Genomic DNA, 26,368 nt, shown 5'->3' with positions numbered 1-26,368 from the left:
ATCTATTAAGTATTTATTGTTCACGTTGGTGGTTTCCTCCAGCTAGGACCTCTGTCATATGGATGTTTGTGTAGATGTCTTCGGTGCGGTGTCCTGGTGCTCAACTCAAGTGTGTGGTGGTCGGGCTCTGGAGTGACAATTAGGAGGTCTTTGTTCTCATTTAATTCATTGATTCCCTCTCCATCATCAAATAAGTCATTGTCTTGGTCATCACTCCCCCAGTATTCTTCAGACTCCTGTTCTCCCCTGCAATTGGAATGTAAGAATTACAACATTTGTTATATGTCCATTGCCTTCCATTGACAAAAATATAAAGAAAAATCTTGAAGTTCATATTTTAGTATATTAAGTAGTGGAGAAAATGGAGAGATCTTTGCCTTGCTCTTTGCATTTGCAGAAGTAGACCACATCTCTAGGCAAAATAATAATTGACAAGATTTCATTTTTTTAACACCTGTAAATTACTACAGGAATTGAAAGAGTTTTGCCTCCTGAACATGGGAAAATAATTATTATAATTTATTTCTCCATACATATTAAAAAAAAAATACAATTTTTAAAAAAAATACGCAATTCTGTAAACATCTGGGGCTACAAGGAACGTTTTTATGTTTACTGCCGTCCCTTTTGTCTCCAGAAGGCGATACCAGCTGAGACATTAGGTATATGTTTCATCTCTATTTACTTACTTAATCCCTTTGAGCTTCAGCATGAGTCTATCAGCAGCTGACGTAACGTCGGAGGCTTGCGCGGGCGTGTCCGAGTCGTCGCCGACTCTGGCTTCCAAGCGTTGCAACGTCGCGTCTGCGCGTTCTGTCAGTGCTATGAATTTCTCAGTCAGCTGCTGCAGTTCAGTCTCTTTGAAGGTGGTGTGCGAGGTGTTTCGGAAGACGCCCTCTAGTCGACGACACGTCGCGTCGCTCTGAAAATAGTCGATTCCATATGTAAATGTCTACTGTAATAAGAACAAAATAATATTTATTAGTAGTCATATCCATCTTAATGATAAACACGGACCTGTACTGATCGCCCAGCGCTCAGCAACTTCATAACTCTGTTGTCATGACTCCTCATGCTGACTTGAATGTTTTGTAATTCTTGGAACGTCGATGCCGTCCTGGAAATAATCGAATTGACTATCTTAAATCTCATACAAACTCTTTTTTTTTAAATTAAAACAAGAGTATTTTTCATTAAAAGCCAAGTGTCTGTTGGGATTTACGATATTTTCTGGCTCTATTATTTTATGACTTCCCTCCTCAAATTTGGACTAAATTGAAATGGAAGTTTAAAAGTATCTAAATTAATCTCATCAAATCGGTTCATAGATCGAGAACTTCCTTATTTTGCCGCCATTAAATTAGTGAAGTTCAGCCACGTTAATTTTATATTTAAATTGCATGTATCGCTCAGGCGACTAGTTATTCTCCATACTTATTTATCAGCGAATCAATCAATTTGTCCAGCACATCTGCAACATGCGTGGGATCGTCTAGCTGTACTCTTTGGCATGTGTCCACGAAACGCTTTTGTGCGTCCATTACTTCTTGCATCTGAAAACGATAGGATAATAATTATTAGTTGAAATAATCTACAATTGAATAGCTGAAATTTGCGGAAAGGGGACTTTAAACATGGACCGACACACGGCATTCCACCTGCAACGTACCTAACTGCCGACTGCTTATACATTTTCCATTGCCGTTCCACTGCAGTCGGGAAAACTGCACGCTAGCTGTGATATAAATGTGTGTGTGGTGGGCGTTGCAGTTGGAATGTAGTCCGTTTGTAACGGCCCTTTGGTTTCCTGCTAAAACAGGAAACATTGACTTTCTCAGAACTTTGTTTGTAGAACTTCAGTCTACTCGTGACCACGGCAACTGTAACGTTGCCGAAACGTCGAGGTAAATATTACTTGTGTAATAATAGCGTGATAAGTCCCGTTTGTGGTATTTTGACTATAGTCGAAATTATTCAGACACTTCTCTGAGTATCTTAAAACGAACTTACTCTCAAATCGATCTTGTATGTGTTGTCGTTGAGTCGTTTGGAGAAAGCGGCCTCGAGGTCGACGGAGGAGAGCCTCGCGTCGCGCTGCCGACGCGCCAGGGCCCGCAGCCCGTCGGCCAGCTCGCGCCGCGTCGCGTTCACCAGGGACAGCCCGTCCCGCATCAGCGACTCCAGCACGAGACCCCGCCGCCACGTCTCTGCATACGCACCGCTTACCTACCGTTTGACAACGAAATAACTTCTTTGCTGCGCCCTTGCCCCATAAATTTTAAAAGATCTATCAGTTATATTCCATTAGAAATGTACCTACTTCTGTTTTTGAGATTTTATAGTCGTTCATCTGTCAGTCTAATATTTCTAATCTTACTGGAATCAAGAGTAAGACGAATATGTCTTCCTGGAATTTTACCTTTTCAAGCAAATGTCTGTGAGAAGTAAGATGACTTGTCAAGTTCTTCGCAATGTCAACAATTTTATCTTGGCTGCGCTCTATCTTCTCTGCACTTTCTTTAACAGCGGTCTGTAAATTAAATACATTCGATGTAACAAAATTGTTAAGTACAACTTTGACGAAATGTGTACGAAGAAATAGTGCGGTAGACTTGGCGGTATACTCGTCAACGACCAAAATAATAACATCGTTCTTTCGCACGCGTTCAGCTGCTTTTTCATTAAATCGTAATTTAATTTTAATCTATCTCCACACACATCACATAATTTTAATTTGATAGATGCAAATACCAAATTAATCGAAGTAGGTATATCGAAAATACAAACTGAAATATAGATGCATAGAAAAACCAGAAAAATAAGACCAGCGCTGGGAATCGAACCCAGGTCCTCGGCATTCCGTGCCATGTGCTTTACCACTAGCGCCACTGGACAGTGATACAGGCACGAATTTCTCCTATGCACCACATATCTCAGCTTGTTTTGTTTTTTCTTATTTAGTCACTTAAGCAGCGACACTAGCGATATCTATACTGTAGCCCTCAAAAAGAAACTTTCTGCACCCCATTGGAACTAACCCTTCACCCGGGCAAGAGATATCGTTATTAAGCAATCATATTAATTAGGTATGGCAGGTAACTTACTTCAACGCTAGTTTGAAGCATATGTATCCTGTGCTCCAATCTCTCAGCCGCTAACTGAGCTCTTTCCAACCTCAAGGACAGTGTGGTCTCCACGCGATCTGAAATCCATCATTAAAACTTCCCGTCAAATTTATGAACTCATATTGTTAATTAATTCAAAGGCGCCGATATGGCTCAACGCAACTATTGATTAAGGGCCCTTGCTGGGTCAATTGGTGTGCGGAGTGCCTGGAGTGTATTGCGAAAGTTGACCGCACGCATCCTAAAATAGGATATGGCACAATAGTCGCATTACTCATCGGTTTCCCGGATGGGTATAGCTCTATGAGCAGTCTAGAAATTTACAGCCGCATCTGTTGGTACGCGCGGGGTAAAACGTTAACTAGTACTAGTAGTACCATAAAGATAATTCATGATTCATGATCCTTGATCTTGATAGCCATTGGGCGTAACGTCTCGTTAAAAATATACAAATCAACCAAATCCCATAAAACAGACTCGAAACCAATTCTGCTCGTAATGCTATTCAGATCGAAGTATAGAATGTTACCGAGTTTGTCTTGTATGACTTCTAACTTTCGCGCTTGCTTTGCCTGCACGGCGCTTATGGTGTCCAAAACTTGCAGCCGCTCTTCGATTTTACTCAGGACACCGTTGAGTTCCTGTAAACACAAAACGTAATCGCTTGTATCTCAAACGAAGACTGATATTTAAACACTTTTTTTAACTGACTTCAAAAAAGGGGAGGTTTTTAATTTGGTTATATTTTTTGTTTTTCGCCAAGTTTTCACCTTTAATATAATGTTTTTTTTTTTAAATTAAATCAATATTTGTAAAAGGTGAGGGAGGATTGTTAGAATTTGGGTCAATCAACTTTTTACCCATTACTAGAGGTACTCCATTTATTTTAACATTTGAATCTTAAGGGTAAAATTTCCACACGTTATTAAATTAAACAACGAAAGTATTTAAAATTGTGTTAACTTCTATATTAAAAACATAATAAGTACCTACCAATACCGCTATAAATGTACATGTCCATTTTTAGTCCATTTGTGTTCGAAATACCGAGAAACATGTAGAATTTGACCGTTCATTCAAACCTTAAATTAAACGGAGTATATACCATACTAACTAATTTTATATTTACAAACAAGATTTAGATTTGTTTAAGGAATCTGAACATGAAACTACCGTGAGACTCACTCGTATTAAATGATATATCGGATAACTCACGTCTAAAATCGAGTTTAGCTCGACATGTTTCGGGCTAATCCGCAGTTCTGCATCTAGGAGCAACCCGACTCGGCGACTGCTGCAACACGCGTACCTACTGCGCGCCACCGCTCTGCTCGCGCTAGCGAAACATGTCGAGCTAAACTCGATTTCAGACGTGAGTTATCCGATATATTATCATTTAATGAATGAATCTGAAATAAAAAACAATTATATGTATTTTTTTACTAGAGATTACCCGCGGCTTCGCACGTGTAAATCATTAGATAAACCATCCTAAATTTCATGACTCTAGGCCCAACAGTTGTTATGTCGAGATTTTATCTCTATCCCGTAGGAATATCGGGATAAAAAGTAGCCTATGTCCAGCCTATGTACAGATGTCCAGTTATCTACATACCAAATTTTATCTATGATGATGGATATATATATATATATATATATAATATATATATGGATGGATGGGATGGATGGATGGATGGATGGATGGATGGATGGATGGATGGATGGATGGATGGACGGACGGACGGACGGATGGATGGATGAAATATTTCCTCGCATTGTTTGAGAAAGCACTATACAAACCTCGGCCAGAACAAGGGATTGCTGAACTCGTTTTATCCGGCCTCGTTTACGACTCGGCCGTCTAACCCGAACTCGTCCATCAATCCCTTACTTCATGGCCTCTGCAGTAATGTACTATTATTTGGTAAAGAAAAGACATAAGGGACGTGGTAGACTGACTTTGGTGGTGTGCACGCTGTGCGGGTAAACGCGCAGGCCGCGGGGCTCCGCGGGCGAGCAGCGCGCAAAGCACAGGCACGCCAGCGCCACCGCCGCGCTTAACATCGCCCCGTCTGAAACAAACGGCGGGTTTGTTACTGCAATGGGCTATTGTTCTCAAATAAATCCAATAGGTCCATCAGTTATAGTAGATTATTGTCGTGGCCTGGAATTAAGCAATTGCTGGCTGAGTATGAGTAGGGCTACCCGAGGTTTTCATCGATTTTTGACAAGTTTTGAATCGTATCTCCTACTTTTGCACTACAGATAGAAAATTATAAGTCAAACGGCTATCGGTTTTGCAATCTTTTATCTCCATTTTTGTCTACCGGATTTTGAAAAAAAAAGGAATACTTAATTTTGTATGATTTTTTTAAACAATGTCTTAAAAAACGCTTATTTCGACGTGAAAGATCTAACATATACGAAATCTACATATTTGGGTTCTTCTTAACGTCTCTAAAAACTGGTCGAGGGTTTTCATTTGAAACTAATTAACACAAATGTTATGGCCAGAAAACCAGTTTTTTGGCTTAGAATTGTTCAACTTTGATGCCAAATATCTCGAAAACAAACACTGAAACACAAGCTTTGAAGTAAATATGTGATAGTATATTGCTTAAAGCCGTTGTGTTAATATAATAAGCTACAAAAACATTAAAAAACTAGGGAATTCAGATCGAAGGAGATGGGGGCATGGGATCCCCTTTAACTAATACGAAGCCAGCAATTGCTATTCCAGCTGGGACTAATATAAAGCTTTTCTCAAAAATGGTAAATATCTGAAATAGAATAAACTTTTTCTTATGCTTTATCTTATTCCAATATTTATAAGCTGTTTCGGACCCAATAAAAAAAGTCCGGAGTTCCAACAAAATATCTGATACCTGCCATTAGACATGGCTGTATACGACTTGTGCCAACATTTCCATGGCCTTTTTCTTAAAATAAAAAAATTGTGACGACAATAATAAACTATTGTCTAGCTAGCGTTTCTAGGAGCTAGCTTGCCTGCAATATTTTTAGCTTTTTAATTTTTTGCTGACCATAAACTATGCACTTCACCTTCTGATATGTAAAGAATATGTCAACGTTTACGGACATTTTTGAGAAAAGTACTTAAATTATCAGAAAATATACACAGTACACTTTTTATTTACTTTTGTCAATTAAACAAAAAAATATGAAGATATTGGAAAGGTGCGAAGTACTAGGTGGGGGTAATGAAATCGTTCGCAGCGCTCATAGTGGCCAAAAGAAGAAATAATCTAGGCTCTGTCATCTGTCATACTCATATGAATATGCCATTAACAAAGCAATATTTGTATAGACTTTAACTACCTAATAGTAATAGATGTTTGTGTTATGAAGCGAGTTTTTGTTCTTAATTCCTCTACATCTCTTACATGTCCAGCAACAATTTTCCTTATGAAACGATTTGTGGTTGAAATTTTATATTGAGTGATAGATACTCACAAAACCGGTTTTCAAAATTATACTCATTTTGATCTGAAAACGATATTTAATTTATTACTAGCGATATTATAAGAACAATATATAATTTTACTATTATTCAAAGAAACCAATAAGATAGCTTAATTTTTTCGTTTTACAGTAAATGTACTACTAAACATGAAGTAAACAAACCCTGAAATAACGAAAATAAAACACACATTTTGAATAAATTTTACTTACCTCATTTAATTTTAATGACCAAAAATGAATTCACAACCTTTTGTCCACCCAAATCACGGTATCAGAGTAATTTTGTATTATAAATTAATACATTATAGGTTTGATTATTGTCACAATGTCGTATTGGCGGATGCTAGGTGGCGCTGATGTCGTGCACAGAGCCAATAGCCAGTTAAAGTTACGTGTGACATGACGCCGCGCGAATACTTTTTAGCACTGACGCGCTTCATCTTTGTCATTTTTTTTATTTGATTGACAAAAGAAAAAATACCTATCTAATATTTTTTCACCTTATCTAACTGACTGAGACCAAAATAAATAGTTTTTTTTTAGGAGACTCCCAATTTTTCCGAACCTAAATATAACTGCAGAAGAAGGGAAAACATGGTTCCTGATTTTTAAACATTTGCACAAACAGCGGAACTTACATAGATGTTCAATGTTCTGTATGATGCAATGCATTATTGGGAATTGTAGCATATAGGCAGTAGTTACTATCTTAGGTAAGTTTTTGTTGCTTCCATTCCAGAAACAAAAACTTGTATATCATTCCGTTAAAATAATTGGTGGGCTCAGAGACTGTACCTAAACCACGATCTCTGGAATGCATAGATTTGCGTTGCATAGCAGCTTTATTATCACGTGTTAGCAATAGTAATTTTTATAATAAATAGTTGTACGTTTTCATGTTGTGCTGCGCTCCTTATATTATTCTAATCCGCGAATACGATACTTATACATATTTTAGTAGGACCACTATTTGTACAATAGTCAAGTGGGTACTGATAATATGAGCATCTGTGTAAGTAATAAACATGCGAACGACTATACATTTATATTATCAATCTCAGTAAAGGGATAGGTAAGCAGGTAAGCAGCGCCTCAATCATTTTAAATGCGTACCTTAAGATCTAAACGTAAACGAAAGCGGAAATTAATGTTGACACGGTAAGAGCATTAGTCAAGCCTTAGGGCTTTTGCGGCGATGCAGCGATGCTAACCTAAGCGGGCGTTGAATTCAAAAATAATCCCGGAAAATTCCCAAAGTAAGCTTTTATTATGTTAAAGTTAAACTTACCGATTTTTTTTTTCAAGATTAAAAATTCTAAATTGTACTAATGGTGTCTTGTAGAAAAAATATGAAAATTATTTCAGATAAGAGTAAATGGCGTTCTGCTTACCTGCTTACCCCAAATTAAAATAGTCTTGTATTGTATTATGACAATACCTGTTTAATTGACCGAGGGAGCGCGAAGCGACTCTGTTTCAGCTTAGCTAAAAATGCTTTCGTATGTCTATCCGGATGTCCGGCTCGGCTGTTCAGCTCTACGTATCGAATTTCTAATTCGATTCTCGTGAGGTTAGCAGGTTCGATAAGTATAAGGTTTTTGTATCGATTAATTTTTTGAAAATTACAGCTTTGAAGTTCAGGGTACAAAAATATCAAATTTCAGTCATTTCGCGTGGTCTACGGTACAACTCACAGAGCTACCTACTAGTTTACTCTTTTGAAAATAATGCATTCGTCTGAAACTACAAAATTAGACACTAGACACGAACATTTTGAGAGTAATTATACGCAGAGTGCGTTTCAGTGTCATTGTTAACTTGTAACCCGCGTCGCCGCTCGCATCGTTGTGTCATTTGCGGCACGACACAGGGCATTGTTTATATCAAACATCGCCGGCAGGTGTGCCGAGGCGTCCTGTTTATATGCACTTATTTATTTGCATTCCGGTGCAGTTCGTGGACCCCGGATAGTCGGATTATCATTGTCTAACGCATCCGCCTCCGACTCGACCTTTCATCAGCCTTTTGCTGGCTGCCAAAAGTACCAACTTCCGTAATGTTGAGCCTAATGCGCTCTTGTTGTGGCCAAACATATTATGATGTGATTTTCATTACTTGAAATCTGGTGTCGAGTTTCTTAAGTTTGTCTTTATTCCATCGTCTTTTACTGCTGCACGGGCTTTATCCATGCTGTATTTTGGTTAAGGTTGACCGGTTTTATGCTTATTTAATCTATTTCGAACAATGAAACTTTGCTTGCAATTCTGAGTGCGTCGCGTTGGACTATATAAATACTATACAGTTACCGAACCAGTAGTCGAATCCATTAGTTCCAGTGAGTGAGGATTATTGGGCCGTAATTATTATGTGTTTGATGGTGTCGGATCGTCACGTAGTCGCACTCATTCCGCCGGCCCAATTCGTCGCGGCGCGGCCCGGCGCGGGCGCAGCGGCCGGCACCGTATCACTGTTAATTGACGTCTGATCGCAGTCGAGAGACTGTCCGAATTACTTGCGCCTTGGGCGGACGTGATCAATGACTTCTGAAACATCAATCTATCATTGATTGATCCAATAATTACGCTTAATGAGACTTTATGAAAGGGCGCTTTGCTCGCCCGAACATTGATAAAGACTGTCTTAATGCAAACGTCTTACTTAGACGTTGACTCTGTCAGTTCGGTCAGCTCAAGAAAGTAAAAGAACAATTAGAAGTGCATAGTCTTAAAAAATGATTTTACAATCCTCTTTTTATACGAGGGCATTTTAAGCTTTAGCATGGTACCCTACCCTCTGAGTGAACGTGGAGTACATCGACCCCGTTCAAAATTAAACTTAAGCGATAAACCAGATGTACGAGTATTAAAGATCGATTCGATATGACATGTTGAATGAGATATTATGTTCCGTGCATGCCATAAATCGATTGGTTTTCTAAAGGTAGGATTAGTGTTTCATGTCCTGGAAGTCCTTCGACACCTTCATACTTAGGTATCATCATCACATGCAGCGAGTGCGGACCAGACGAGCGCACTAGAAGCATGTTTATATTCAAACCTACGTACAATTACTGTCGGCTCCTTGTCAAAGTTCAGTGGAGCTGGAAGGGAGCCAACGCGGCTAGAGTGCGTACTTCCAGGTGCTAACTCACTTTCTTTGTTTACAGTGAGATGATTCACTTGATATACCTACATTTTTTGGCTACATTTACAATTCCTGGTTCAATTTAAAGTTCTAAATACTATTCTTATCGGTTTGCTGAAATTAAAAAAAATATATATATTATCACTACATCATGCTCTCTCGCTTATGCTTTGCGTGACATTACAAAGTTTACTGACTGCAAGAAACATATTCGTTCTTCCCTTCCTATTGCCATTGTGTGAAGGGATTTCCTAGTGAGATCACGTTTATTTCTAAGCTGCAAGTTTGCGCTGTAAGGTCTTATGTCTCTTTGTCTAAGCGCTCGTCTACACTGTTTTGGAATTCTGGAGCGATCCATTCTATGTACAGAATGGACGACTCAGAACAACGGTGTAAATTAATCGGATTTTTTGTTGTCGAGTCACGCGGCTTCCGTTGTTAAATTAAAATACGGGAAAGGGAGATATCCTTATGCTTTTTTATTTTCACCGTGATATGTGCGTTTCGTAAATGAAATCTTAAGACCACCCTACCCGGCCGTACCAGTGGCTGACTCTTGGTTTATTTTAATCGTAGCTGGTTTTAGATGGCTGATACGTAGCTACAGCTTAAGGAACTATACAACGCAGAATACAAGTTTATTTCTGTGAAGTGTTAACAATGGTTATCTAGCGATCGTCTAATGTTGGGCTGGTTTGTTAAGATTAATCGCTAAAATGTCGCTTCTCTGTTAGACATCATCACAAAGAGGACTCAGAGATAGTGTGGTCTATATATAAAATCGTAATGCCGAGGTTACAACACATGTTCTATTAGATGGTCTCAATACTCTCAATCGTAATCCGCGTTGAATGCCGAGCCCACCGCGACGTCATCCAAAAGATCTTAATAGAGATAAATTGCAGATCAAGTCACACCGACTCTTGTTAATTCTTTGAAAATCATAATTGTTTTATACCTAATGAAAGGTAAAAAATAGAGGTCAGTAAGAAAACTTTACTGGCAAATGTATATCTATTATTGATATTCGAAAGTGACTCGATGAAGTCAAACCCATAACACGCATGTATTTCATACGGATTAACCGCGAATGTAAATATGTTTAATGATATTCGTTGGTATGCGGTTTCTAGGCTGTTTGGTGTTGGTGGACTTAGTTTACTGTCTGCCACTATGCAGCTTCGAAATCCGCTGCGCGGGCGCTTTGGCTTTGGCGAGCTTGCTTACCTGTCTCGGGCTTCTCTCGGAATGCCGTTTGGTAGCCGCTGATTGTAAATTTTGCGTTCATGTTGCAATTTCGTGGTTCACTACTTCACAATAATTATTATTTTTTTAACCAGTCTCGCCGCGTTAATTGATTTTAAAATAAATGAATTTCAACTCCACCGTGATTTAAAAGTTTTGGTCATCAGACCTTCGTCATAATAGACATAATGATTCGGTAATAACAGTTTTCCAAACTGTTTGTTTTAAAACCCTTAATTAAAATCGGAATGCTAGTTCGATGCACGTGTCCTTCCTCATAGACTGGCCGTTGTTGAAAGGGGTGGGACGCGTGTCAAAGCACGTCTGCCACCTTAACATCCACCACGAGGCTTATTAATCCACCCGATGACAGCATATTTACATCGTCACGGATTTTGAAACTACTTTAATAGTTATTACCTACCCTTACTTTTACAAAAGGCAAAATCAAGTAGTTCTGTTTATTAAAATGGTGGACTTTTTACCCATACTTACTAGAAATACTCCAAGAATATGTTCGCGTTATCAGCTTGCCTTAGGTCGTGTCACATCTCGTCCTCATTTCTGAGACTGCGTGTTCACTAGGTACTTAGCAAAGATTGAAAATAAATACCTACAAACACTTGTCTTGTTCTTGGTAATTTATACACAAAACAAAAACGATTAAGTAAACAGAGACGTCGAAGTGTTTGAGTGGGGAAAGTGTGATAATTAAGTAGGCTTATGGGATGTTTAATGTGCTTGTACAAATCCTTTCAGTGTTGGTATTGTCAACGGTATCAGGTGGTAGTAAGTAGGTTAGCGAGGTAGACGGCGCGGCGGCCGCTTGCGAAAACCGGCAATTAGCTGGTCTGGTACAGCACAGCTAGCATAAAATAAGGAATTTTGGACGCATAAATCGCAAAACTAATTGCTAGTTATATTTACGATCGCACTTATATTTACATAGTCGCATAAGGTTATTTTATTAGCACAATTGTCGCTTTTGTCGTAACTTATAGTAGCAAGTTCAGCTTGTCTGAAGCGGAGACATCACTGTGACTCATTGCAATTGCGTTTTATTTTCTTCTGTCGAAGGTCGGGCATATTTTTCAGTTGTTATACGAATTGATATTAAAACAGCCAATTTTGTAATTAAGCATTTGTAATTAAACACCATGTTGTTTTTTATTCCCGTTAACTTTAAAGGAACATTCAACACGTCAAATGATAATCAAGAATTAAGATAATTAATTATAAAGATAATCAAGAATTATAGTGTAAAGTTTCTTCATTTAAATGACATTTTATAAAGTCCGTAACGGGTACACTACATAAATACGAAAAACGAAATTCCGAAAGTTGGAATCACGAACTTCAAAATACCGATTTTTATAATTCCGAATGTTTTAAAACTCCTAATATGACTATTCCGATTCTTCATAAATCCGATTTTTATGATTTCGAAAATTAAAAATACCTAATGTATAAAATTACAATTTTTAAAATTCCAAATTTTAATAAACCGAATAATAAGAAGTCCGACTTATTATATATATCCGAAATGGCTAAATACGAATTCCGATTACTAAAATACCGATTTTCAAAATTCCTAATATCATTACACCGATCAATCCTGACTTATTAACTTAAGCTATAATATGTTAGATTGGCCTAAAACAGTATTTACTTACTGTTATTGATTTTCAGCAATGTGACACAAGGTCGACGGAGCTCCGTCGTGGAGCTCCTATTCCGCGCAGTTATGGCGCTTCGTGCCTTGTCGCAATTCTAACCTAACCTAACCTAAGTATGCAGGTCAATTTATCTAAATTGATTGATATTAATTCGAGATTCTAAATCAAGATTCCGATTAATAAAACCACGAAGTTTATTTTGCCGAATGTCATATTTCAGAATTAGCGATGTCATTTCAGAAAATTGATAATCGGAATACTGTACTTCGGGCCAATAACATTTCGTGCTTTTCATTCTTCGGAGTTTTAAAAATCGGATATAAAAAAAATCGATATTTTGCAATTCGGAAAAATAAATTTCGTTTTTAAGTAATCGGAATTATATGTCTAAGGAATTGTGAAAATCGGAGTTTTTAAAATCGGAATTAGCAAATTCGGAATAAAATATTTCGGAGTATTTGGGTGTTCCCGTCCATAACAATAGTATTTTTAATTCACACAAGTTTGCCTGTTTAACCCTGCTTCTCCTTCTTACCTGTCTGAAAGATAGCTACTTGGCCACTGGAAGTGGACACCGTTTGCGGTCGAGTTCCAAACTTACACTTGCCTTCCCGCCTAACAACGCGCGCTCTTATGCTAAATCTTTCACTTTCCATTCAGTCAAGCTGTGGAACGATTTACCCTTGTCTCTAAGGGAATCTCCGTCTGTGGCCTCGTTCAGGGAGAGTTTAAAGAAATTATGGCTGGACACTGACACCTGAGATGAGACTGTTTCGATTTTGTAATTGTTTGTTATATTTCTTTTGTTTTATGTTCGTTTTAATGTAAATAATGTTGTATTTATTTTATCTCTTTTGAGTATTTCTGTTTTGTCTCTTTACTGTCTGCACGTAATTGTCTGCTTATCCTCTATATAACCAAAATGTTTTTTCCTAAGTTTAGCTGGAAGAGATCCCTTTTTAGGGATAAGCTCGCCTTTGTTCTCCTCTCTGTGTATTTGTATGTTTATTTGTATGTGCAATAAAGAGTTTACATACATACATACATACAAGTTTAGCAGCACAAAAGAAGGTTAGACACATACTTAAATAACAGATTATGGGTTTATTTAACTGAATTAATTTGATTGTAATTTATTTAAATAAAAAGTGAGTTTTTTTAACTTCTCCCTTGTCACGTCAATTTCAGTCGTCAAGTTTGTGAATTTTACCATTTTTTTAACGTTTAACAATGACTATGAACTAAAAAGATTGTTAATGAAAAATCGTTAAGATTAAATATTTTTTGTGGTACAGGCAAAAAACTTTTCTTTTTCATCTTAAGTCGGTTAGAACTTTTGTAACTCATGTGTCACTCAACTCTTTAAAATATTTTTTTCTAGACGTCATTCCGAATCCAATGAGCCACCACACTGGGCTACAATGAGCCACACATGTTTTTAGGAGCTTTATCAGATGCGTTTAACACGATTTTGAACTTGCGAACCATGCTACCGTCTTTATCCAAGTCAGCTGGCCTAGAAATTGATATTGATATTGAGTATAAATCCATATTTTGAAGTAAGTAGATTTCATTCAATACATTATTAGTTTGAGGTTGAAGTTGTTAAATCGCCTTATATTTTAAGTTTAAAAGGGTTGCTATTATTGCGTGATCGGCGATAATTTTGTGGAGTTGGGGTACTATTATGTTTTTATCAATACATTCAGGAGTTCCATGTCGGTTATTTAATTTGAATGTTTAACTATATGCCTTTTTAGGGTTCCGTAGCCAAAATGGCAAAAACGCAACCCTTATAGTTTCGCCATGTCTGTCCGTCTGCGGCTTTGCTCAGAGGCTATCAATGCTAGAAAGCTGTAATTTTACACGAATATATATGTAAACTATGCCGACAAAATGGTACTATAAAAAAAATAATAAAAAACTAAATAGGCGTAAAGTGGGAGTGTTTTTTTTTTCTCATCCGACCTTGTAGTGTGGGGTATTGTTGGATAGGTCTTTTAAAATCATTGCGGGGTTGCTAAAACGGTTTTTCGATTAAGTGATTTGTTTGCAAAATATTCAATTTTAAAGTGCAAATTTTCATTAAAATCGAGTGTTCCCCCCGCTCTAAAATCTATACCCATGAGTGGAAATTTAAAAAAAAATCAGGATGGTATTAAGAATATCAAACTTACAATGAAAACTATAACGGTTAAGTAGTTTAAGAGTAAATAGCAGCCTAAGGTATAAAATATTCCTAAACTTGGAATATTCCGTACAAAATACGAAATCCTTAGAAAAATATTACTTAATTTTTTCGTAATGGCTACGGAACCCTATTTCGGGCGTGTCCGACACGCTCTTGGCCGGTTTTTTGGGAAGATGTTATTTCGATATTTAATTGTAAGTTTTATAATCGCCTTAGTGGTCTAGCGAACGTGCAAGTGAAACAGTGTGTGTTTTTTATTTTTATTTTATGTGATTACAGATTACATTACACTAACACAACATAATAAGTCGTTATGTTATCAATATAGAATACAAAAAATGTTCTAGATTTAGTGTGAAAAACCTTGTTAAGTTTCCTTTTGCGCCAAGTTTTTTGCCAGACTTTGGTTAATTTTTTGCCGTTCAACTGAAGTGCTTGTCTGATGTCCTAAATAATATAGTAAAAATTATATTATTCCTTGAATATTGACTTACCATTTTAAGATCCTTATAACCCGCTGTCAAAATGGTGTCGAATATCACTGTTGATCTTGGTGTGTCTCTTTTCTTTTGTCAACATTAAAACAAAGCCATTACATAAACTCCGGCTAATCCCACTAAACATTTGCTTTATCAACAGAATGCAGTGCAGCCCGACTCATCCGTCAGTATTTGTAGCTCGGCGACAAAAAGCTTAGCGTTTACGTCGTTAATCTCTTTATCAAATAGTTGAAACGTGGTCGACTATCCCGAGTGCTCGGTTCGTACACCTTGATTGTGCAACACGGGACTGCATATTTAAGTCACTCTAATCGCCTCTCTGAATACAATAAAGCACCGAACTGCACGCCGCATGCCTGCCGCTCCTTGTACAGGTTCTAATCAAAATTATCTGTTTTGGAGACAATAACAATTGCCTTAAGACACTGATATTTAACGATTTACCCTTCACTTAACATATTGCTCTTGAGTCGCTTCAGGAGATTCATCGCTATAAATAGATCATACGAATTATAAAGCGCAACATGGCTTTCTTCCTTACACTCGATTGATTTGTAGTTTTATAAACATGCCTCTGTGATCCTTGCCGTCATTCGAGTTTTGTTTCCTACAGGGGCAACGGGAGATCGGGAAGTACCTAAGCTGATTCATAATTTCCTTGTTGTCTTGTACGGAAACGTGTTAGCTGGTGTCAAGAGGGTCGCATGACGGGCAGGTTCAATGTCTTAGTAACACATCAGTGTTCTTTGTCGGCGTATCACTAAAACAGTGACTTTACAGTGACAATGAAAACCGATAATATATATTTATGTAGGTAGTAAAATTTAAAAGCTTAGCGTATATCGGTCAGGATTATACCGCACCAGCCGGCAGGTATCGTGGCTCGAATGCGTTTGTTTTCTCATTTGTTTTCAAACGAGACGGCCCATTAGGACAGGGTTTTTAGAACATTCTTTTATTATTTTTGGTACAATCTCGCGCACAGTTATTGACTTCATGGTAGCCATTTTAACCTTCGCAGTCGATGTCCACGTAATTTAGTATCTTACACATGACGCGAACCGGCTCCGCCGTGACATTATCTTAATTACGACATTAGCATGATGATGATTCGCTTTGAATACACATTAGGAGGTAGAGTTATCGCGGACCGCCATCTCGCTGCGATATTTTGCGCTCTACATGCAAATAACTGGTACCTAATGCTATATAACCAATATTAACCATAACGGATCGACTTATCTTTTGATATTACCGCAGAACGAGTAACAGTGTTCGAGTGGCCAAGAACACTGTTAAACAGCATTGAAAAGTGGACGAATTCAATGTAACATCGAAACATCGGTAATGAATTAAAAAATGCAGTCTGCCTTTAATTTTCTAGTCAATTTCAAAACAAAGGTTACGAAATGTAAATGCCGGTACTTTCTCTCGCCTCGCAACTGATATACGCGGGAAGTATGGAGGTTAAGAAAACATGGTTACATCTTTGTTACAAAGATAGGATGCAAAATTTTAAAATAAATCACAGAGACTACATCATCATCAAATGAATTCAAACTTTGTTGACATTCTGTGCAAACAGGTTTTGAATTTAATCGTTTTATACAATTTTCAAAGACTTCCTTTTTAAGTCCGTAATAAATAACGTAGGGCTGTAAACTTTATAGTGCAATTAGTTTTTAACAACATGTTATCGAATAATGAATAATTATATGTTATTATCAATATCTCGTTTACTTTAAAACAGTCTTGCCTATGATACATCACTTCAAATTCGAACTCTCTCAAAAATCAAGAATCCTTGGTTGCGAGTTGCGATAAAACATGAAGGTGTATTTGTTTCATTTCTGTTTTAGAGGCAGCTATCAAAAAGGTAAATGGAACCTAGTATTTGTTTTTTTTTATGTATGACATTATCTGTCTCGCGCTCTGGAGTCCCAGGAGATGTTTGTAAAGAGCAAATAACATCGCACTTGTGGCAGACGGGAGCACCAGTCGCCATCGCCACCGGCTGCTCGCCGTCGCTTGTTTGCACAAGGTTCTCGCATAACTCTCAATCCAATGACAAAGCCTTCGAGCGCCGCGTCTGGCAACCAGCTACCGTCACACTCGACCACTTGGGATAGGTTGTTATACAAACACAAACCCAATCACTAAATCACTTACACCCAGACCAAGGCACCTTTTAACATCAGGTAATTTTACAAGCTTTTAATTAGTTTCACCTGTCCCGTTGTCTGTCTGTCTGCCTGTAGTCAAATCTTGCAAGTTAAATTCGACCAACTTCCAGTAGTCAATTCCGTGCCAATATAATAATCTGGTACTGATTTTCTGGTAGTTTGACCAGGATCGTCTCCGCAGGACGAAACTCTTCAACGGTTAATGGCATGGACTTGAAATTTGGTATGCAAATGTAGTTAGGGTGACAATGTTAGTAAAGCCGACAAAAAGTACAGTCAGCAAAAAAGCTTGTATTAAAATGAAATTTCGACCAAAAATTTATTATACGTTTTGAACTAACTAACCCTCTGATTACCTTTGTTATGCTTACCTTATTACGTTAACCTAATATTCGTTTGTCTCTATATGTCACTTTGCAATTTGTTTTTGTCAAAAACGAACACACATTTTTCTATAACAGGTTTACAACTTTTTATGTATAAGGTGATGAGATTATTATTTATCATAATAAAGCTTATACCACCAAAGAGAGACATTGAGATATAAGGAAATCGTTCAGTGCGGCCAAACAAACCGCAGGGTACTCAATCATGTCTTCCATTTATTGAGCTGTTGTAGGTACCAGGCGAAAGTCAACAGCCCAAGTGAGTAAACACGTTCCAAGTGAGCAATATTTATGAATCTTAATTATAAGTGAATGTCAGATATTGAATTTGCTATACAAGCGGTGGAGTCTGAGTCACTTCACGAAGGGAATAAGAAACGAGTAACTATATTATAAAAAGTTGCTGCGCATATTGCATTGCAACGCGATAGTTATTATGTCGCGCTTCTGCATTTTATCGCCTCCGCGCCTACTATTGCCGTTAATTAAAGCCCTTGCCTAACAAATGCTTAAGGGCATACCTGTGTGATTATTATGATATCTTATTGGCTTACGTATTCGATTGAACTATTAGTGTAGAAACAGTCAATTACCGTATTTTACGTAATGAGTTTATGTAGCACGTTTAATCGGCCGTTGAAAAAATTTTAAGATTTATTGATGATTAAAGGTTCCTTCTACGGTTTCCTTGACCGGTATGAAATCATCGGTGTTGCGGCTACGCTAACGAGTGTTTACTCTTGTATTGCCCTTCACTCGATCGCTCTTCCCACATCGTTATGCAATGATAGGCCCCGCGCAGTTTGCAGTAGCTTTCAGGCCCCGGGCCCCGTTGTTTTGCCGTCTCGGCAGGTCCAGTGCCTCTGACAATTAGATTTAGCTTGTCTTTCTCGATGATTATCATATTAGGCACGGGACCGGGAGGCGGCGGCGCTGCGCCGCTGCACACCGCTTTGCCAGTTAACTAATGTCGTTGTCCCACTAATGTCTTGATTTATGCCTTCGCACTAGGTTCATTCACATTTACTTGCTGAGAATTCTAATTAAATCGGTTCTGGACGCGGCCGTATCCTTTAACTGCTAAAGTGGATTGAACAGTTAATTAATATATTTTACTAGCAGCAGTGCCACTTTACCAAGATCAAAGTTTAAACTTGCATTACCTCTTGAATACTTGACGCATAATTGAGAATTGATATAACAGCATATATTTATATGCATTACAAGTTAAGAATGTGTCTGACTTGATGTATCTCTGCTGGTAGAAATATTGATACGTAATAATTATCTTTTAAGGATCCACCGCCAAGGCACGATCATCTAATTCGATGACCTCCCGAAGTAACCCAGTTGTTCAAAATACTAGATTTAGGTATATAATTAGCGATAGATAGATAGTTTTTCTTTGCTGAAAGCTTATAATCATTAGTTACCGGTATCGCATGTTGATTGTAGGCCGGGCTACTTGTTATCTAGCATCTAGGTACGGGATTCTGGCGATGAAGTATAGAGGTTTGGCAAGCGTCCTCCTTCTGATATGATGAGTTTATTGCCGCTTGGTATGTTTTATTAAGCTGCCCTGATCTATGCCGATGTAGAGTAGATCGAGTAAATAACTGTTAGCCGTCGTAAATTTTTTACTATCAGCATAATATATGTCATTCATTATGGTCTATTTCTGAAACCTAGATACTAAAATGACAGTCTGAAATGTCAAATATAAAAATAATGTGGCCAGCATAAAACGAACAGTGCTACTCCATGATTTCGGTTTCCGATATAATTGTAAATAATCGGTAAAACGTATATTTTATGATAGCAAAAATAACATTAAAGCATTCAATATTGTACTTTCTATTTTGAAAATATAAATGCACTTTTACGATAAAGTGATAAAAATCTAAGCACAGGTCAGGGGGCGTCCATAAATTACGTGAGACATTTGTTAGGATTTTTTGACTCCCTCCGCCCTCCCTGGTGAGATTTCGTAAGATTTTCTTTAACTCCCTCCCCCCTCCCCAAATCTCACGTGAGATTTTTTGAAATGTGTTTTGGCCCGTTGGATTTAAAAAAGAAAAATACAAAAAAATCATTTGTTCTATTAATTTTATTTACGACTACCAAAGACTAGTATTTGTGATTTGAGAATATTGCCATAGTTTAAAATCACTGTGATAAAATTAAATAATAAATATTTTAACTTAATTAATAAACTTTACTTTCACGCAATTTAACACGGTTTTCTGTTGAAAAAAAAATTTACGTGATATTTATTAATCGACACGAACTTCGAGTTTCGAGTTTCGTAGTAGCCCTGCAGTAGGGCTACTGCGAGGTTCGAGAGTCGAGGTTCGTGTCGTGCCGTCCCGCTGACGCTAATATGCGAGAGTGGGAAGGGCAATGCGATGCGAGCTAGTGCGTTTTTTCGTGTTATGGTATGTGTGTTTTTATGGTAAGCATTGAAGGGGATCGTACTTAGAATTAAACTGAAACTTAAATATCAACATCTATAAAAAGTAGAAATATCTCCAAAACGGTCGCATTTTATTAGACCCATTTTACCTTTCTGAATGTTCTAAGTGCCCTACATGTTAGTACGTCACGGATCCGTTCATTATTATTATTATTATTATATTTAGCCTATAACTGTGTCCCACTGCTGGGCAAAGGCCTCTCCTCTTGACTTCCACATCTCCCTATCCAGAGCTATATTTGGCCACTCACTTAGTTCCGCGTCCAGGTCATCTCGCCATCTCCGCCTCGGCCTTCATATCTTAATATTTTATACTATAACATAGGTAGGTACCTACAAAATCTTTCGGTGATAACCGGTTGCGGCACATCACTATTTATGAGACGCAAAAAACAGGTAACACATGAAACGTCATTTTAGTATCTCGAATTAAGAAACAGACCATAGTACTTCACCACTACTCTAGCCCACTTGCTATTTTTTTTTTAAATGTGTAGTCGACCAAGAAAGTGCTTTACCAATTTTAATGATAGTTCCTATTGCAGAAATAAATCAAAAGGCTGATTGTCATATTGACTTTGAGTAAAAAAAAAAAAATAGGCTTTGGCGCTTTAGGTGCTACAAAGTCTAAAACGCCAGGTTTAATGTCATTTTTAATGACATTAAACCTTAGGTGGTAAATATATTTCTTGGTTGACTATACCTACGTATAAAGCTTTTTGTGGAGTGAAGAATTCAGTTTTAACTTTTTTAACGCTTGTTTGCTGTAATAATTTTGCAGTAATTCAAGAATACTTAGGTAAAATTCAAGCAATCTGCAGTTCGCACAATTGTTGTTTACGGTTACAGATAGTGCCTGGCTTGATTGATGGTCTCAATGAGACAGCAGGACTGTGACTCCGTTGATTTATTGTTCCGATGTGACCCCTGTCCTTTTCCTGCGGAAATCTATTTTGCAGCATTCGTATTTTATTGTAAATATGCACTATTGTGTAGTAAAGTGTGCAGTACCCATAACGATTCGTTTGCGACACAGAAACTTCGAATATTTTATAGTTTTTTACATGCAACCATGGTTCGACTAATATACAGAAGGTAGGTAGGCTATACATTATACACCCGTGTTTTTCTTGATATCCGTTAGCTTCGAAGGATGGATCAGTTCATTGATAGAAACTACCTACCTGGTAATTACAGTGCTTTCATTGTACTCAAAGTGTTGTTTTACTCAAAAAAATTGCTGCGGTCTAAAGATATGAAAGTATATTTCAGTTGTAGCCTGAATATGACTGGCGTAAAATATTTGAACATAAAGAACTGGCACCTTTAAAATTAAACATTGTGTTTTATTTAAAGGTTGTTTTGGAAAAGTGAATATTTCGAATTGTTTCAGTTTCATTTTAAAGGTTCGTAATGCGTAACTATGTTATACGAAATAAATTTAAGCTATCAAATTTTTATAATCAATTAATTAAATTCAAAGCACAATTAAGTTAAGATACGTAATATGTGATGGAACCTAATGGATCTTGTGTTATATCGGTACTTATTAATTGGTAAGTAACGAATATTCTTGCAAACTCCGCTCCGTTTAGCCTTACCTACTTAAGGTGGCAAATAATATTCCAACCTAGAATTTTACTTATATTCTCATCAAAATTAGCGTAATAATCGAATTAATGATGACATTAATGCAATGGTTTATCGACTCAAGTTTCGAAAGTTGAAAGTGTTGTGAAATTGACAGCTGTCACTAGTACTGTAACTTATTGGTCAAATAGAAATGTATCTTTTGTCATACATAATATAAGTTCACAGTTAGTTGTTAAAGGTCAAATAAGTACTCATTTAATCGAAATAGAAAAAATAACAGTTTACGTAAAAAAAAGGAACAATAATTTTAAAACATAAAATAATCAGCCACATGCTTCGTCAAATTAATAAAAATAATTAAAGAAATAACACATTGATACATCCGCAACAAGCTTCGTCAAACCTTATAAAATACCTACACAAATATTAACAACACAACAAATACACGATCCCCGTCCAGAACCCTGCCCGACCCAAAGGTCCCCATTACACCAGCAGCGTTGCCCCACTGAATAGCAAATGGAGACCTGCTGAACTAACCAGGACCCCGAGCGGGGGTCGTTGCACTTCTCTTTCAACCGTCGCCCGTTAAAAAGCTCAAGGGCCTCATCGCCCCAGGGTCCAGCCGCTTCCCGTGTCCACGAAATCATACGTGAACTTCAAGGCGGAATAATTGGCGTGTTTTAATTTGGCGGCATTTGCTGCCGCTGAACCCGCCGACCCAACGGTTTGCCTCAAATGGTCGCAGCAAATGTGCTAACGCACGTCGCGTCCCACAAGAGACAACGCCCTCTTCGCCAGGGAACCAAAGTTAGCCCGTCCGGCCTCTTGCCATCCGTCCTAGACAAATCGGGTGGCTCCAAAACACATGGCACACTTACCGAAACCATGGCCCGACGGACAATCTCATTTATCGAATGGTGCCTCGGAAAGCGTCCGCACATCTCTGACCAGCCCATGATACCCGTTCTCCTCCACCATCACACCACAAATACAGCGATGGTCTTCACACACCTTGCTCTCCAGTCTTAAGGGCACTGCTATTCTCAAGGAGTCGTTATCAAGCAGCGTACCCAATTGAGGAGACGGCAAAGCATGCATCCATGCCCCAGATTCTGGTTTCGCCACTGCCTTCAGACGCGCCAGATCAGCCCCCGAAACACCATCCAATAAACGAGAATAGGTAAGTTTGCACAGAATGTCGTGCCCCCTCTGAACCACAAGGTCAAATTGTAAAATTCACGAACTTGGTGAGTGACTTTGACATAAGTACATAACCCAAAAGAGATAAATCGAAAAATTCAATTACATATCTAGCTTTCTGTTGCTAAATATATGTGTTAATCAAAAACACAAACAACAAATAAAAAAATAAACTTAAAGGGTGTTCCCATGTAAGAAACGTTTTTTTTTCGTCTGGATTTTGAAATATTGTGGATTGTACGGTGGTATAAAACGGAACCTTTTGTATGCGAATCGGACTCGTACTTGGCCGTTTTTTTTCAATGTTTTTGAACTTCAACTCCAAAAGTTGATGTTTTAATTAGTCAGTTTATTAGTTTTTTATTAATACCTATCCAAATCGAGCCTTAAAAACCTTGTGCCAGGCAGGATATTTGCATATTCGGTATAATTCTAATATTTTAAGTCACCTATGGCCAATTAGAAGCAGTACTACGATTTATAACTACATTAAAATGTATATTTCTGTATTATCTAATACGCGAAGGCTGTATTATTCTTTTAGCGGGTGCAGATAAAAGCACATTTTATTACTGAGGCGGGATCGAATGCATAATTTAGTCTTATGAATATTAATTTTGTATATTCTTACGCAATATTGATTTTATAAGGAAAATAATAATATTTTCCTGATTTGGTTTGTTGAATACTTAATTTGCGCATTGGTAGAGAAGAGACTAGTATTTTCGTTATTATTTTGATTTATATTCGTGGTAATCACAATAATCGCAAAAAATTACACCTGAGAAATTCAGTTAAGTACTTAACGCTATCGCGAACTACGATCGTGTAATTCGCGAACGTTGGGAACTGAGTGTATTATTAATTTACTACACCGCCTCTATCGGGAACCTCTTTTCCATTTAGTTTGGAAATGACGTTAAACATATATATAGCGTAAAGTAAACAAGGCGCTTGTAATTTTGCATATGACGGATATTGCGCGCGCAATCACAACACGGCGTACAGTGATAGTGATAAGAAGATAAAACATTGCGTACCGACCTAGGGTTAATCCTGACGCTGGTTATCCTAGGGCCGCTTCATACATTCATTCACTGGCACTGTGTTCACTACCGGTCATTTCACGAACTTGGAACTGTTACTCTTCGTGTGTGTCGCGTGTTTGTTTGCATAGGGATGCGTGCGACAGGTGCGCGCGCTACAGCATCCGCAGCGGCTTTGGCGGCCGGCGGCTGCGGCGCCTGCGCCGGCCACGCCCCGTGCGTACGCGCGCCTCCCCGCCCGCCTGAAGGCTTCCTTATTTCCTTTTTCATGAGATTTTCCTCGTAACCAGTTGAATACTTATAAGGATTTATTTGTGGTTGATGTTGTTTTGTCGTAAAAGGGTCTAAACCCATCTATCACCACCACCACACTACACTGACGCGTTTCGAACTCAACCAGAGCTCATCGTCAGAGCAAGACAACTGTAAAATTAAAAAAAATATATATTTAATAAATTATTTAAAGAAGTCACCTTTGATTCAATGTTGAAATAAGTTCACGTACCGAACCTTCTTTGAATAGCAGTACAATATGAGCTGCATCAATAATCAGGGTCGATTCATTACCAAATAAAACAGAACATTTACGGAGGCCAAACGCCTCAAATGTGTGGTTTGCTGAATTTTCGTCATACTATTTTTATTGAATGCTAGACATTGCCTGCGACGTCGTCTGCTAAAAATTCGTTTATCGCGCGCCCTCAGAAATAAACATTTTCTTCGGGATAAATGATATCCTATTATTTATTCTGGTCTGGTTCTGGTTGGTTTTGGTGGTTAGTTCTGAGGATATAGGTTAAGGTATACCGTAGGCGTCAGGCTAGCAACCTGTCACTATTGTACCGTTCTTGTCAAACTTAAAACCTAAAATTGCTAAAAGTGGCTCCGAAGCGGTAACGTTTCGTGTGCTCTGCCTACCCCATTTGGGAATACAGGCGTGATGTTTTGTGTGTGTGTGTGTGTGTGCGTGCGTGCGTGCGTGCGTGCGTGCGTGCGTGCGTGCGTGCGTGCGTGCGTGCGTGTGCGTGTGCGTGTGCGTGTGTGTGTGTGTGTGTGTGTGTGTGTATTCTGGTCTTCTAATATAACGTGTGCAAAATTTTATGGCAATCGGTTCACATACCAACAAACAAACTCACTTTCGTATTTAAAATATTAGTGATAGAAACCTAAATAACTTAGGTAAACAAAACGTTAGAACTCAAGAAGTGCACGGCATCACTGGGTTTTTTTAAAGTAAGTAATAACCGTTGAATCTCAACAGGCTTACTCAGTAGAATGCGTGAGAAAGATCGTAGTCGAAGGCCCATAAATTGTATATAGAATTTGACTAAATGAGTTCATTGATTAGACACTAATTAAGAAAAAGGAATACTCTATGAGAGTAACGTTCATTTTATGGTGAAACGATGTCGCATCGTCTCGTGTTTTGTATGCGATGTAGTTAATTCAAACACTTGTGCCGCTTGCATCACGTCGTAAATATTAAGCTTCTCATACGCTCTATCGATAAACGCAATCAATATTGGTTCTGTTGCTACTTTCAATTATATAAATACACTTTCCCTTCAATGTTTTCATTAGAGCTAATACTGTTGAGCAGGCACTGTATTTATTTGATAGGGCTAGCTTTAGGCGTGCTGGGGATTTTATAAATAAAAATTGATTCTCACTCGGTAAAAACGTGTATTGCGCTCGCACAGGTGCACAGAGAAGGGAAGGGAAAAATCTTAAGTCTAACAAAGTGTCGACAATCGAGATGGTGCTGTACCTTAGTGTTGGGGTTGCCAACAAATACAAATGTACTTTTTCAAAGTTAACCATCATCATGTGTAAGTTTTACATAATTTCAATAATTTGGCTTAGCAGCATCCATTTAAAGCTACTTCGGAAAGCCAATGACAACATTACATTACCATACTCGGTTACTGGTATAAGAAGGTATCTGCCGGCAATTTCGCTACTTGGTAGAGTCATGGTAGTCACTGTATCAATAAGTTTATTTGAATGCTGATCGTTACGTGGAATGCTTACTTGAATTGAAACACTTATCGCGTCAGACATCTCCGGTTTGTTTTTTTAGAATGATTATTTGATAAAAGAATGACGTTATATACTGAATA

At 37.9% G+C, this 26,368-nt stretch overlaps 2 protein-coding genes across 3 annotated transcripts in view; one reads left to right on the top strand and one right to left on the bottom strand.

Annotated features, from left to right (window-relative positions):
- On the bottom strand, positions 1-24,439 carry LOC141433192 (uncharacterized). 2 transcript variants are annotated; one of them, XM_074095115.1, is made up of 10 exons: positions 24,243-24,439; positions 5,085-5,197; positions 3,655-3,766; positions 3,105-3,202; positions 2,420-2,530; positions 2,011-2,226; positions 1,435-1,553; positions 1,018-1,117; positions 690-922; positions 1-246 (listed from the first exon to the last, which is right to left on the bottom strand). In XM_074095115.1, exons 2-10 carry the CDS (start codon positions 5,187-5,189, stop codon positions 21-23), a joined length of 1,320 nt encoding a protein of 439 aa, XP_073951216.1. In that variant the 5' UTR covers positions 5,190-5,197; positions 24,243-24,439; the 3' UTR covers positions 1-20. The 2 variants fall into 2 exon arrangements, with proteins under 2 accessions (XP_073951216.1, XP_073951215.1); XM_074095114.1 differs by having other exon boundaries at positions 24,247-24,439.
- The window catches only part of LOC141433193 (Golgi-associated PDZ and coiled-coil motif-containing protein-like), a 55,359-nt gene that overhangs the window by 2,330 nt on the left and 26,661 nt on the right, over positions 1-26,368 (top strand). The window lies entirely within an intron of this gene.

This window comes from Choristoneura fumiferana, chromosome 12, assembly GCF_025370935.1.
Source record: "Choristoneura fumiferana chromosome 12, NRCan_CFum_1, whole genome shotgun sequence".
NCBI classification, from domain to species: domain Eukaryota; kingdom Metazoa; phylum Arthropoda; class Insecta; order Lepidoptera; family Tortricidae; genus Choristoneura; species Choristoneura fumiferana.
This window is presented reverse-complemented; position numbering and strand designations above follow the sequence as displayed.